Source organism: Macaca thibetana, chromosome 20 (genome assembly GCF_024542745.1).
Source record: "Macaca thibetana thibetana isolate TM-01 chromosome 20, ASM2454274v1, whole genome shotgun sequence".
In the NCBI taxonomy this organism is placed as follows: domain Eukaryota; kingdom Metazoa; phylum Chordata; class Mammalia; order Primates; family Cercopithecidae; genus Macaca; species Macaca thibetana.
The window spans coordinates 52,801,735-52,814,947 of NC_065597.1; the positions used below are offsets into that span (position 1 = coordinate 52,801,735).

The 13,213-nt window shown below is 34.8% G+C and overlaps 2 protein-coding genes across 5 annotated transcripts in view; one reads left to right on the plus strand and one right to left on the minus strand.

The window, feature by feature from the left end:
* Positions 1-13,213, plus strand: part of NDUFAB1 (NADH:ubiquinone oxidoreductase subunit AB1) — a 1,133,838-nt gene that overhangs the window by 140,085 nt on the left and 980,540 nt on the right. The gene's annotated exons all lie outside the window — the stretch shown is intronic.
* RBBP6 (RB binding protein 6, ubiquitin ligase) overlaps positions 1-13,213 on the minus strand; it is a 32,804-nt gene that overhangs the window by 9,956 nt on the left and 9,635 nt on the right. For 2 of the 4 annotated variants that reach the window (XM_050773817.1, XM_050773816.1), the window contains exons 4-11: positions 9,168-9,212; positions 7,020-7,108; positions 6,805-6,901; positions 6,276-6,415; positions 4,131-4,244; positions 2,994-3,166; positions 1,002-1,105; positions 549-886 (exon numbers count right to left, since the gene is read on the minus strand). In XM_050773817.1, the coding sequence (XP_050629774.1) occupies positions 549-886; positions 1,002-1,105; positions 2,994-3,166; positions 4,131-4,244; positions 6,276-6,415; positions 6,805-6,901; positions 7,020-7,108; positions 9,168-9,212 (1,100 nt within the window). The remainder of the gene's footprint in view (positions 1-548; positions 887-1,001; positions 1,106-2,993; positions 3,167-4,130; positions 4,245-6,275; positions 6,416-6,804; positions 6,902-7,019; positions 7,109-9,167; positions 9,213-13,213) is intronic. The other 2 variants (XM_050773819.1, XM_050773818.1) reach the window with 1 other exon arrangement.

Below are 13,213 nucleotides of genomic sequence, written 5' to 3' on the forward strand. Positions count from 1 at the left end.
CTAAAGATTTTGCTTCAATATGTCTGAAATGGGCCTCTGACACCTATTTTTTTTTTTTTTTTTAAGAATTTATGAGACATTAAACTACATGGACAACTGTCTCATTTCTGAAGTGGCAGGCTATGAGTTTTCACTATTATCCTACATAATAACGATGCTCCACAACAATCACTATTTCTGACTTCTCTACCTATCCAAATTGTTCTTACTCAAAACTGCTCCTATCCAAAACTATCATTATGACCACGAGTGAATTCTTCCACCTCTGTTAAGTTCAGAGCTGTTATGGTATATGGAACATTCAAGGTTTAACAGGAGCTGGTTGCACCCTGTGTAGTATTTGACCTCGGGATGCTTAATCCTCATTTGCCAAATGAATCTCCTTTGTTTTCCTCTTCCCCCAATAAGACTAAGTCATTTCTTACAAGTCATCCCACATTACTAAGCACAGTGGTCCACTAAGAAAGCTGTTAAAGTGATACTCAACAACAAAACACTACATCATTGACCTCATTTGGTTTCTAACAGTGGAAAATACATAGGCTTACCGAAAAGGTCCATCTGATTTTTCTGAATGAACTGATATTGATACTGTTGCAGTTATATCAGGTACAGGAGCTGGAGCAGAAGATGGATTTCCAGACACAGGAGGGGCCAAGGAAGACTGATTAGAAGTTAATGAAGATATAGAGGGAGTTGGGTGAGTTGATGAAGATGTCACTGGAATCATAAGAGGATCTTGTTGTCTTGATATTGGAGATCTCATCAGAGGCTGCAGGTTCCTCTGAATCAGTGGTCTTGGAGGTGGTATTGGGGGTGGTGGAGGAGGTAACTGTTTTCGTAGTCTTTTTGTATAACCAGTTTCATTTTTGAAGTTATTAACAGCCTACAGATACCAAGCATAATAATGCAGAAAAATGTTATGCAGTATTCACTGAAGTACAGTTAAATCAGTTAAAGAGTAAAAAGAATTTTTTCATAAAATGGATACAAAGATTTACCTGTCGTAAAAATTTATTGGCAATTAAAGCATCAGGAGAAACATCATTTTGATGACACGTTGGACATGTATGCTCATCTGACTCCAGGAGTGCTGTTCTTATACCTATGTGTAAGATTTCAAATATTAATAAAAGCATAGTAGGAACTCAGTGTTTACGAAATGAATTAAAAGGATGGTCCACATTTGTTCAGTTACATTACTGTTTTCCAAGCATGTTGTGCTAATCATTTCTTAGATTAAGAAACTTAAGTAAAATCTCCCATCTTAAGTATCCCTCTGCTCTTTTCTGTATGACCTATGCTACTCTAAAAAGAGAAGTCATAGCTGGGTGTACTGGCATGTGCCTGTCATCCCAGCTCCTGGAGAGGCTGAGACAGGAGAATCACTTGAGCCCAAAAATTCAAGGTCAGCCTGGGGCAAAATAGAAAGGATCCCTCACCTCATCTTTTTTTTTTTTTAAAGGACACATTTAAACAAATGTCTGAATTGCCAGCAAAAGCACTCTTTGTTTAGCTAGTAACTGGAATATTGCAGAAAACAAAAGAGAAGTATGAGATAGTCTAGATAGGCAAAAATTTTACATGGCTAAGTTGGGGTTTTTATTCTAGCAAGGAAATGAGAGATCTACAGCACAGTACATGGCAGCAACACTAAATTACAGATATGAAGATTATGCTTCAATGTAGTAAAACTCCAGTAATATCAAGTAGTTTGTTAAATCTAAGATATACTCTGAAACAAGTCTTTAGCAACCTCTTCTTGATTTTGGTCTTCACTGAAGAGGTAAAAAAATACAGATTTACAGGTATCCAAACCAGGACCCTCTGAAGGTAACAAAATCTGTAGATGTTCAAGTCCCTCAACTGCCCCAAAGGCATAGTATTTGCATGTAACTACTATGTACATCCTCCAGTATACTTTAAATAATTTCTAGATTGCTTGTAATACCTGCTGCAATATAAATACTATGTAACTAATTAATACTCTTATTTTAAAATCTGTATTAGTCTTTACTATTATATTAGTTTTTACTGTTTCCTTCCCCCCAAATATTTATGATCTGTGGTTGGTTGAATCTGCAGATGCAGAACCATGTGTATGAGGACTATATATTTCAAAACTACCTTTAAAAATGAAAAAGGCCAGAGCAGGCTTGAGCATATTTTCGGGTTAACACTGATTTATTCTGTGTAAGAAGGCACAAACTTAGGATAAGAGGCAGGAAAAAACTAAGTGCTAATATAAGTGATTTAAAAAGTCAGAACTGCATGGTAAATGCTGGGTAATAAGTATGTCTACAGACGCCGGGCGGTGGCTCAAGCCTGTAATCCCAGCACTTTTGGGAGACTGAGGTGGGCGGCTCACGAGGTCAGGCGATCAAGACCATCCTGGCTAACATGGTGAAACCCCGACTCTACTAAAAATACAAAAAATTAGCCGGGCGTGGTGGTGGGCGCCTGTAGTCCCAGCTACTTGGGAGGCTGAGGCAGGAGAATGGCGTGAACCCGGGAGGCAGACCTTGCAGTGAGCCGAGATCACGCCACTGCACTCCAACCTGGGAGACAGTGAGAAGCAGGTCTTAATACACTTAGAAATATTAGGATAAGCTATTCACAATCCAGGAAAAGGATTTAGATACCACTTAAAAATACTTCCAGAATTATCTAAGGCCCAAAAAGGTTTTAAAATTCTGGATACCACTTAAAACATATAGAAAACAAAGTCTGTATTAAGAAAAACACCTCAGTATAGTCACCCTGACAAAGGTAGAGAAGGTGTTCAATTCTAGTATTTAATAGGACAAAGAGGTTATTGTTTAAAAAAGGTAACAGCAACAAAAACAGACTTCTCACTACTAAATGCTCATTGATCAACACTTGTCATCAACATTATTAATTTTATTATTAAAATATATGAGGTTGGGAAGAGCCATTCCAAGTAAATACAAATATTCTAAAATATACATCTTCCAAGATTCAGCATTTCTTACATTCATCACAGTAACTGTTTCCACAGCAGGGAATCACAACAGCATCAGTCATAATATCCTTGCAGATGAGACACAACAATTCATCTGGGATAGGATCATCTTCTTCTGAGGAAGAAGATGGCTCCTCTGGTAAGAAGGGAGGTTTCTCTTTCTTCCCAATTGCATATGCTTCTCTGTAAAAGAAGGTTTTAGTGTTTCACCATTGTTAAGAAGGCAGAGTATTCATGCTACATGTTCTACTATTACATGATCGGAACACATAATTCAGCACAATGCTAAATTACTTTTGACAAGCACCGTATCTTCTAAAATAAGGGAGTAATTATGTACAACCTCACTCTAAACAAAGACACAAAAGTCTAAACAAGTATAACAAAAAGAAGCAAGGAAATGCTATAAAAACAATAAAAGGACCTTAGAACCCATAACTCTAAGAACTGTGGGCCAGAAATAAAGCAACATGTTCTGTGCCATAAACTTCTATTTAAGTGACAAAGACAAGACTTTAATTTAGACAACACCATAATCACAATTTTTCCTACTCTATCAAGTTTCTTGAAAAAAATAAAAATTAAAATTAAAAATCCCCAAAAATCTCCCCTTCTCCATATCCCAAAAGTCCCTCAAACCTGTGAAGGTATTGGAGTAAATGCCACAAGATGGGAAATTAAAATTAGTACTGACATTATACAATTAAGGAAAGATAGTTCAAAGGAAATATTATGTCATTGCCACACAAATAATTAATAAAATGAGATACCAAAACCCAAGATCTACTTATTAGTATTTTAAGAGAGGTTAATCAATTTATAGTCAATTAAGAAGCATTAGTGACTTAAATGATCAAAATATGTGTTACAAAATTGTAAAGTAACACCTCATTAGACATTCTAGGTCCAGTTTTTTGTAGAAATGCATTTTGCAGAAATGTTGGGCATTAAATATAGTATTAAAAAAATAAAAATAGCTATTCTCAGACTTGTCACCATTGCTTCTACACCCCCATCTTCTCTGTAATCAGGCAAATTTGCAAAACACAGGTATCCCTAGAGAAACCCTTTCTATTTCATTCAGGAACAGAGTGTGTTTATCTCAATGCTGAAAATGAAAGAATCTCGGCTGTACAGAGTAGGGTACCTTAGGTGTGTTATTTGTGTTGCAGTTGCTCCATAGACATCACCACGATTCCAGAAATAAGTATCAATTTGCTTATGCCCCATTGTTCCCAATTTGTGAAAGAGGAGTCTCCCACTGCCCAAAAGAGAGAAAAAAAAAAAAAAAAAAAAAAAGAAAAAAAAGAGGAGAACAGAGGATAGAAAAAGAAACAGAAGAAGAGTCTGAGTTGCTTATCAGTGGTGTTAGTGAAGAGGGTGAAAGTTTCATTTAAAATATTTGGATTCCCATCTTTCCCCAGTATTTGCTGTGTGTCTGGCACAATTGGGCATTTGTATTTCAGCATTCAAAAGCAATGAAGTTAATTATTAGTTAGGGTTTACAGGTGATATTAATTTTTCCGACACAAATTTTTATTTAAAAATTTTACATAATATAGATGAAGCGGTCTGCTCTTGTGTCTGTAAAAAGAATCAATTTCAAGCTAAAGTTGTTTGGAAACATCTATGAAATGTCTCTGAATTAGAAACAGCATAACAACAGACTGTTCAATGATGAACCACAAAAACACAGGATGGTGACTGATAAAAAATAGATGGGGGTGAAGTTGAGGAAGTGAGCAGGGTTGGGAGTTTAGGAAAACATTCTTATCTGTGAACGAAAACACTATTTACTAAAGTACATATTCAAAAACACAAGATCTTTTCAATACCATTCTACGGCATAGCTATTTTCATCATCATCCCCACCTGCTCACTACACTACACTTCAACAATATTTATAGCATGAAGCCGAGGAAAACTGTTCTTTTTTATATATATATATACACACACACATATATATATATTTTTTGTCACTGAGAACATGAACACCTATTCTGTAAATTGATGCCCTGAGGATCCTCTAACTTCACAATCTCCTGTACAACCTGTTAAAAATGTAGAATCAGGGTCTTATCACATAACTTCTAAATCAAAATCGGGGGCAGAGCAACCAGGATTTTTTTTTTTTTTTTTTGTCCAAGGTCACTCTACCTGGCCAGTCTTTTAACATGCTTTTGCAGGAGATTCTTATGCTCAACAAAGTTAGAAAACGACAGTCCAAAGAACACTTAATATTGTGTTGTATAGTATGTGAATTAACAACTGTTGAAGGTAATCCAAAAAGTAACTGACTACATTAATAAAAGCAGATAAAATGGGAAGTTATCTAGTTGAACCCTGCCACTAAAGTTTCATGTCTGTCCATTTCATTAAAAACTGGTTCATAATATAAATCTGAATACACATTAAAAATGGGCATTAAGGGCCGGGCACGGTGGCTCACGCCTGTAATCCCAGCACTTTGGGAGGCCAAGGCGGGCGGATCATGAGGTCAGGCTAACGTGGTGAAACTCCTAACACATCCTGGCTAACACGGTGAAACTCCGCCGCTACTAAAAAAATACAAAAAATTAGCTGGGCGTGGTGGCAGGTGCCTGTAGTCCCAGCTACTGGGGAGGCTGAGGCAGAAGAATGTTGTGAACCTGGAGGTGGAGCTTGCAGTGAGTCAAGATCGCGCCACTGCACTTCAGCCTGGAGGACACAGCGAGACTTGGTCTCAAAAAAAAAAAAAAAAAAAAAGGCATTAAGGTGTTTTATAGAGCTATAGTTTATCAGAACTAATGGTTTATAAAATAAACCTTACTTGAGAATCTTAAGACTCACATGGCATATCCAAACTTATTCAAGCTACTTCAGTATTTCATTTACGCCTGACACTTAAATTTGCCTCAACATCATGCAGAGCTTTTATTCTTAAGCCTCCTGTTTCTTAAAATGATTACAATCTGTTTTGTTCACTTAAAAATGCGAGTAGCATATATAATAAGAGTATGTGGGAGTATGTATGTGAATGAGGAAGAAAGCAGGGAATGACAGAAAAAGAAAAAATTAGAAGACTACAAGGGAAGTGGCACTCACTGATAACAAAAATCCCCAAATCCATTTTAAATTTGCTTTAAATGGAGCAGACTGCAGCCTCACAGAAATGCAAGATGTAGAGACTAATGACCTTGGAATACAAAGTTCTCAAGGAATCCAAGTAGCCAAGTTACAAGCCCAAGATTAAAACACTATACCCTGGGACTGACTGGAGTCTCCAAAGGTCATACCTAATTTGCATACTTACGCATCTATAGTTGGTATTGCATATTTTCCAGTGTTGGTAAGCATTGCACCTTTCATGTTAGGATCTTTCACTTCCATCATGAAACTTCTGGGAATTCCAGTGCTCTTTTTAATCCTAGGACCAGATTCAAAGTTTTTATCCTATTCAGAGGAAAAAGGAAGAGGAGGAAGAGAAAAAGCAGTTACCGTTATTTAATAAATTAGCTAATGTTATACAGTGCTTACTATATTACTTGTAGCGCTTTACATATGTGATCTCATTTAATCCTCGTAACTGCGATGTGAGGTAAGTACTATTTTATCTTCATTTTAGAGAAGAAAAAACAGGCTTATAGAGATCAAGTAACTTGCCCAAACTCACTCAGCTAAGTGGCAGAACCAAGATGTGAAGCCTGGCAAATTTGGCTCCAGAGACCACGCTCATTTGCCATTGTCTACAGAAGGCAGTATCAACCAAGAAAAATAAGATAGCTAAGAAACAATTCCAAAAGAAAAAAGGTAAGAAGACATAGTTTCTGCTTTGAACTTACCCCATTTGTTGGGCAATTCTTAATATAATGTCCAGGTTTACCACAACGGAAACACGTGTAAGATGGAGGTGGTGGACCTAGAGGTTTCTTCATGTAACTAAAAGGGGGAAAAAAAATTACATGTATACGAGGACTTCGCAAAAATAGTGCTTTTGATTGGGGGGGAAAACCCACCCCAAAAGTTCCTATTAGTATAAAATATTTATGAAACTTACTTGATTGGGTCGTATTCATGGCCAGATTGCGACATCATTGCTTTAATTTTATCTTCTTCAGAAGCATTGGCTTCAGCCAGATTGGCAGTCTGTTTAACAGGTAATTATTTGACACACACATTAGAAACACATTTAAGACCACACAGCCAAAGACAACACCACTCATCCTGTAAAGAGCAGTATCTAACTAACCTTGCATAAAAACAGCTATTTACACGTATAACCTGGAAGAGGCACTCGGGAATTCCTTAGGTAATTACATGATGTTTGGGTGTCTGCAAGGCTGAAGAAAGTCATTCTGGGGGCACTCAAACCTTAGACCCTGTTTGTACCTTACATTAAGACTTGCATACTAATTTTCTACAAGTTAAAGACTGATATTGTTAGAATAGAAACACTTGATGTTTTAAAAATAATTCAAGTGTCAGAGCATTAAGACTATAATTTATACTTACAATGTGGAGGTAGGGATGGGGGTAGAATGACTGAACATATTATGCAGCAGGTATTAGAAGAAGGCTCTTTAGGTAGTGATGTTAGTTTCAAATCAAGTGCAAAAGATGTGCATTGAGCATTATAATTTTAAATTGAACTCTTCAGGTAAGTTTTATGAATTTCACCTTTGAGGTATGATATACAAGGTCTAGATATAAGCAGGGTCTAAGGGAGTGATTTCTAGTAAGTTGAATCTTCAGGCATTTAGCACTCATATCAGCCATTCATTGGGGTTTGTCTTTACATTCATCCACAAAACAAGCAACCAGTTTTAACATTTTATTGTAATTTTATATACAAAGAATGCTTAACATTAACAGAGCTTAGAACAGCAGCAACATTTACAGAAAACTGGATTACAGATGTTTAACAACTAATTTGTTTGAACCCAAACACTGTTTTACAAATACCTGTAGTTTAAAAAAACAAAACAAAACAAAACAAAAAAAACCCAATCCCCCAAATCTCCCCAACTCCTCCCCGCAAAGAAACAATGGTAGGAATAGACCAAAAACTCAAATATGGTCCTTACAGTACATAAGAATAAAAACAGTAAACTATAAAATTCTAAGTGTTAACTCTATACTAAACCACTTTGCATTAGAAAATTATAAAATAGGATGGCTTTAGTCCACTTTAGGTTTTAGAATAATCAATTTTAACGCTTACTTTTCCCAGACAGGAGCTTAAAAAGCAATTTGTTACTAGGACATTTTGTCGGGATACAGTCTAGGGGAAAGGACGTAACAAAGCCAAGGACAAGATAGGGACAGCACTAATGGAAAACCCATCTTTTCATTAATCTTGGTTGCTAAATTTGGTTTCACATTTCTGATAGCAGGGAAAAAGGATTTTTGGAAAACTGGACAGCTTCCTTCTTGGCCCTCAAAAGTCTGCCTACTTTTTTTTTTTTTAAAGGCACAATTTGCAAGCTAAATGTATTGCTTTAAAAAGTAATCCATCACTAGTGCTTTCCCAAACAGAAGATACACATTGTTGAGCAGAAAATGCAAGCAATCTTATCGCAAAACATTGCATATACAGTGATTCAGGAGGTAACAATTTGCCCCTCTGCCAAACATACACATTGGTATATTCCTGCAAACAGCTTTACACACTTACACAATTCATGTAGTCTGTGTTCAAACAAATTAGGTTGTTCAAAACTTTTTCTAATGCAGACAGACTACAAGTCTATAGCATAAAGAAACAACTGTATCACATTTAAAATATTGACCTTCATGGGATCAAGTCAAATATTCAAGAAATAACCATGCAATCGTCCGTGTAAAGGAAATCTTCTGTTTTGGCTGCTTAAAAAAGGTCCACATAACTTATAGCCAAAACCAGGAAATTCCTCCAGAACCTTGTTAGTTTCCAATGTATAATTAAACAAAACGTATGAGGGAAAAAAAAATTAAGTGTAGCTTCAAGTGTTTCTTCTGTCTTGAAGATGAACAATACTCCAATACGCTGAGGCTGACAAAGTATTCCCCTATCTTCTCAAAACAGCAACTACTCTTTACAGGATAGTAATAATATGTACAATGCTTTTGCAAAATATATCCTCCCCCAACCCCTCTTAAAAAACCGTTCCACATAAAAAAATATGATGTTAGAAAAAAACTTATATTTTCAAGAATATATATATACCTTTGTAAGCTGGGCCAGAGAAATAGACGCGGAAGAGTCATCAATCTGTTCACAAAAAATTAAACACACATTCAAGTTCCAAACTGAAAACATCTTAAAGTGATCATTTAGCCCCTATTGACACTTAATGTTGAAATATTGGGCATTTTCTTAGTTTTCTAAAGAATGTTAAGCTTGAAAATGTAGCTCAGCCTGCTTCATTCTTCTCTAGATATTTCACACAGTTATCAAAGGCTATCAGTTGGAGGGGAGGAAAAAGGGGCTCAATCAAAATGAAAAAATGGGGAAAAAATACATCACACAGAAAATCTGTTCAGAGTGTTGAGTCCCATTTCTCTCTATGGTCTCTAAATGTGACAATACTCAAGACAATATACACTGGAAGAGAGAATAAGAAATCTAATTTTCCTGCAAGGCCATTATACAACATTGTAAAAACAAACAGCTCTTTAAGGGCTCAGGTAATTGCTTTAATAAATAATAGCTCCCATATAATTGCTACTTCTTTAATTTTTGAAAACATACACTTCAGTCTGAGTGAAGCTTGTTTATTCTCTCATACAGAGAGTAAGAATAGCTTCTTGTCAAAGAAACCACAACTTTATAAGGGCAAAGATGTTAAGTCAAAAAAAGGGAAAACAAAAGCACCCTGTGGAGAAGGCCAACAGAGCTGTCACTTATTATGACGGACTCTATTATTTGAAGAAAGTTAATTTAATCACACAGAGCAAGTGTACATATAAAGGATATAAGAGGGCTTTAAAAAACGTATTTTAATGAGTCTTAAGCATTCTGCTCCACTCACTCACTGCCAATTCTCCAACACTGAAGTGGGGGAGATAACTGGGCATATTTGAAGAGGCATCTTTGTGTAAAAGATGTATGGAGTCAGGAGAGAGCCACCTTCATAAACTGTTGTGTGCAAAGAGGAATAAAACATTTCTCTTTCAAAAATAAAATAAAAATTAAAATGTATTTTAAATTGAACACTAATTTTTGTTCATTTGATCCTCTGAAATGATTTTAATATTAGTTTTTAAAAGAATCTTTAGTAAACAATCCTGAAGATATGCTTTCCCTACAGCTTCCTATGTAGTAAGTGGGCTGCTTATTTAACATGTCGTAAGGTCAGAACTCTTCATTTAAAATGGAGAATGTAACAAGATGTCTGGATCAAATAAAAAAGTCTTCATCAGGTATTCTATATTCCAGAGAACTAAAAGTTTTAAAATAAAAGCAACATGACTTAAGAGCCCCAAAGAGAAATGTAACCAGTCTCAATATGAAGTTCTTAGCCAATGCCCACATAGTAAATAAATGTAAATAAAAAATAATGTTGGCTAAATATAAGACACATCTCACAAATATCTTAGGGTTTTAAAAGTTAGTTTGATGGATATTACTGGGATGTTTATTCAGACAAAAGGTTCTTTGCTCTACATTAAGGAACTGACTATAAAAGAGTTCATGATGCACTAATCCCACATCCTAATGCATTTTAACATAATTTGCCAATGGGTTATCATTTTTGTCCAGCTTTAAAGTATTTTTTTCCTTTAAGAACTAATCTCAAGTGGTAAGTAGAAAAAAACCTCTAAATAATACATACTCTCTTTTTATTTAAAATAAGTTCTGACCTACTCAATCTATTTTAAAGATTTTATACCAACCAGGAATTATTTGATTTTAAGTAACAAGGACTAGACAAATTGCTGTCAACCATCATCTATACTACATTTCTCACCAATAAAATAAACAGCCTTTAAAAATAGCCCATTACTATCTAGAATAGAATACAAATACTGATGATTTCCTTGGAAAGAAAACAATTATATTAACTTTCTTACCACTGGAACTAAAAAACTTAACAAAAAAAAGTCTTCCCACTCCTAACACTTAAGATACAGTATCCTTTTTGTTTTTATGCTGGGCTTTTGTGTGCTTTTAAGCTTTCTGCCAACTTAGTATTATATATTCATTGACTTTGAAGTGGTTTTAGATATGCAACTGCATTTAAATCACCTTTTTACCAAATAATCACTACTGCCCCTAAAAATCTTATAGTCCACAAAAAAGTCAAGTTTACCTCAAATTTAGAAAAGCAAACAAATGTTTTCTATATATAGCAAGGTGTTAAGAAATGAGCAAAAAATGTTGACAAAGAATGGTTTAAAAATGATTAGGAATTTGTATTACTAAACATCAATAAAAATAGTGACTCTTGGTAAGATACTAATGGTAAAAAAAAAAAAATCTGCCACTTTAAAGTCCTCACAAAACTGACTGATGCAGATTGTTGACATTAAAATTAACCCACCTCCCTGTACCTAATTAGGGGTCTTACTTTGGGGAGCAAGGATCTAAAATCTTTTATGCTAATTATACTTGCTTTTTGAAGTTAAAGGATCCTATGAAATGCAACTCTGATATTTAGTTAGCAAGAAGAACATCCAGCTTTGGGGTATCAACATGGACGGATGACTAAAAACAAGACTGGGGAATATGGAAACTGTCATCCATCCTTGATTAGAGTTCGCTTCCATTACCAAAACTATATATTCACTTTACTAATCAGGATAAGAAAAATTTGGCCTAGTGCCTCTATTTACTTTGCTTTTGTGAATGTGTACAATCCACGTGATTCTAAATCTCCTAAGATGGGCACTAATTATGCTTGATGAATATATTCTCATCCTAAATGCCAGCAAATGCACCCCAAGCAAATAAATGATGGGGACAACAGGGTATCTAATATCTCTATTTCAATAATTCTACCTAAAAATTAAAGCCACTTTTAAAGTATTAAAAAAAAGAAAAGAAAAGAAAAGAGAAACCTAAATAAGCTTAAATAAACTGCTTCTTATAAATGTAATACAGACATGCCGGAACACACAAGGCTAAAAGAATGTTAACTTTATTTATGAACATGTGATTTGTGTTTATACACATGCTAATAAACAAAAAGGAAATAACTGTTTTCAAGAAATAAAACTTCATCTGAATTAGTTTAAATACTATATAAACTGTACTTTATACAAAATGTGTTACATTAACTACTACAGTCACCAGGATAGTCAATCTAATTTATGCTAGCATTTGGATACATAAAAATCAGTTTTAAACCAATCACCAGCAAAACATAAGCTTGGACAGTTTTTACAGCATTATGCTTAAAAAAAAAAAAAACAAAAAACAAAAAACAAAAACAAAAACAAAAAAAACAAAAAAAACCCATATCCAAAAAGAGGAAAAAAGCCCCAAACACTAAGACTTTTGATCTTAGAATCACTGTATTTAGTTCCACAAGAACTAAAGGCCATATAACTCTAAAGAACAAGTCCAATGTTCAGATATTCTATTTTATCATGTTTAAGATCCAATGATCCAAGATTAGTGAAATGCCTCATATACAAAGAGCAATAGTATTTAAAAAGTATATAATGTGAAATAGCAAGCAATACCCTTGAATTCTAAATGAAGATTTTAGACATCTTGCATTGTGTACAATATTAAGCCTGGGTATTAAAATGTTTAGAGAACCATTACATTTACAGAACCCAATTATGATAGACCTGTGTTATGAAACAGATGTTTCACCCCACAACTTAGGAATGCTGCTACTTTTTACTGAAGAGCTCAAAGTTAAAATGATATCACAAATTAAGTTAATCTGTGATTACAAAAATTAAGCTTAACTTTCTTCAAACCAGTTATCCTGGTTAGGGGGAGTTACCTCTGATAAGCTACAGCTTTCAACAGCCTACAATTAACGCAGCATTTTAGTATCTCATGAAAAAGAGGGAAATACTTTAATTTGGACATCTGCACTAACTAGATAGAAGGAGAAGATCTCATTAAACTTTGAAAACAATAAATTTATATAAACTGAAAATCACTAAGACATTTATATATTCATAGGGGGCCCCAGTTTCAGGTATTACTTTATAGTACAGATGTAAACAAAAGGAGGAGCTCAAAATGCCAAATAAAGCACGACTAAATAATAAAGCTGCATCAATGGTCTCTGGAAAGCTCTTTTCTATGAT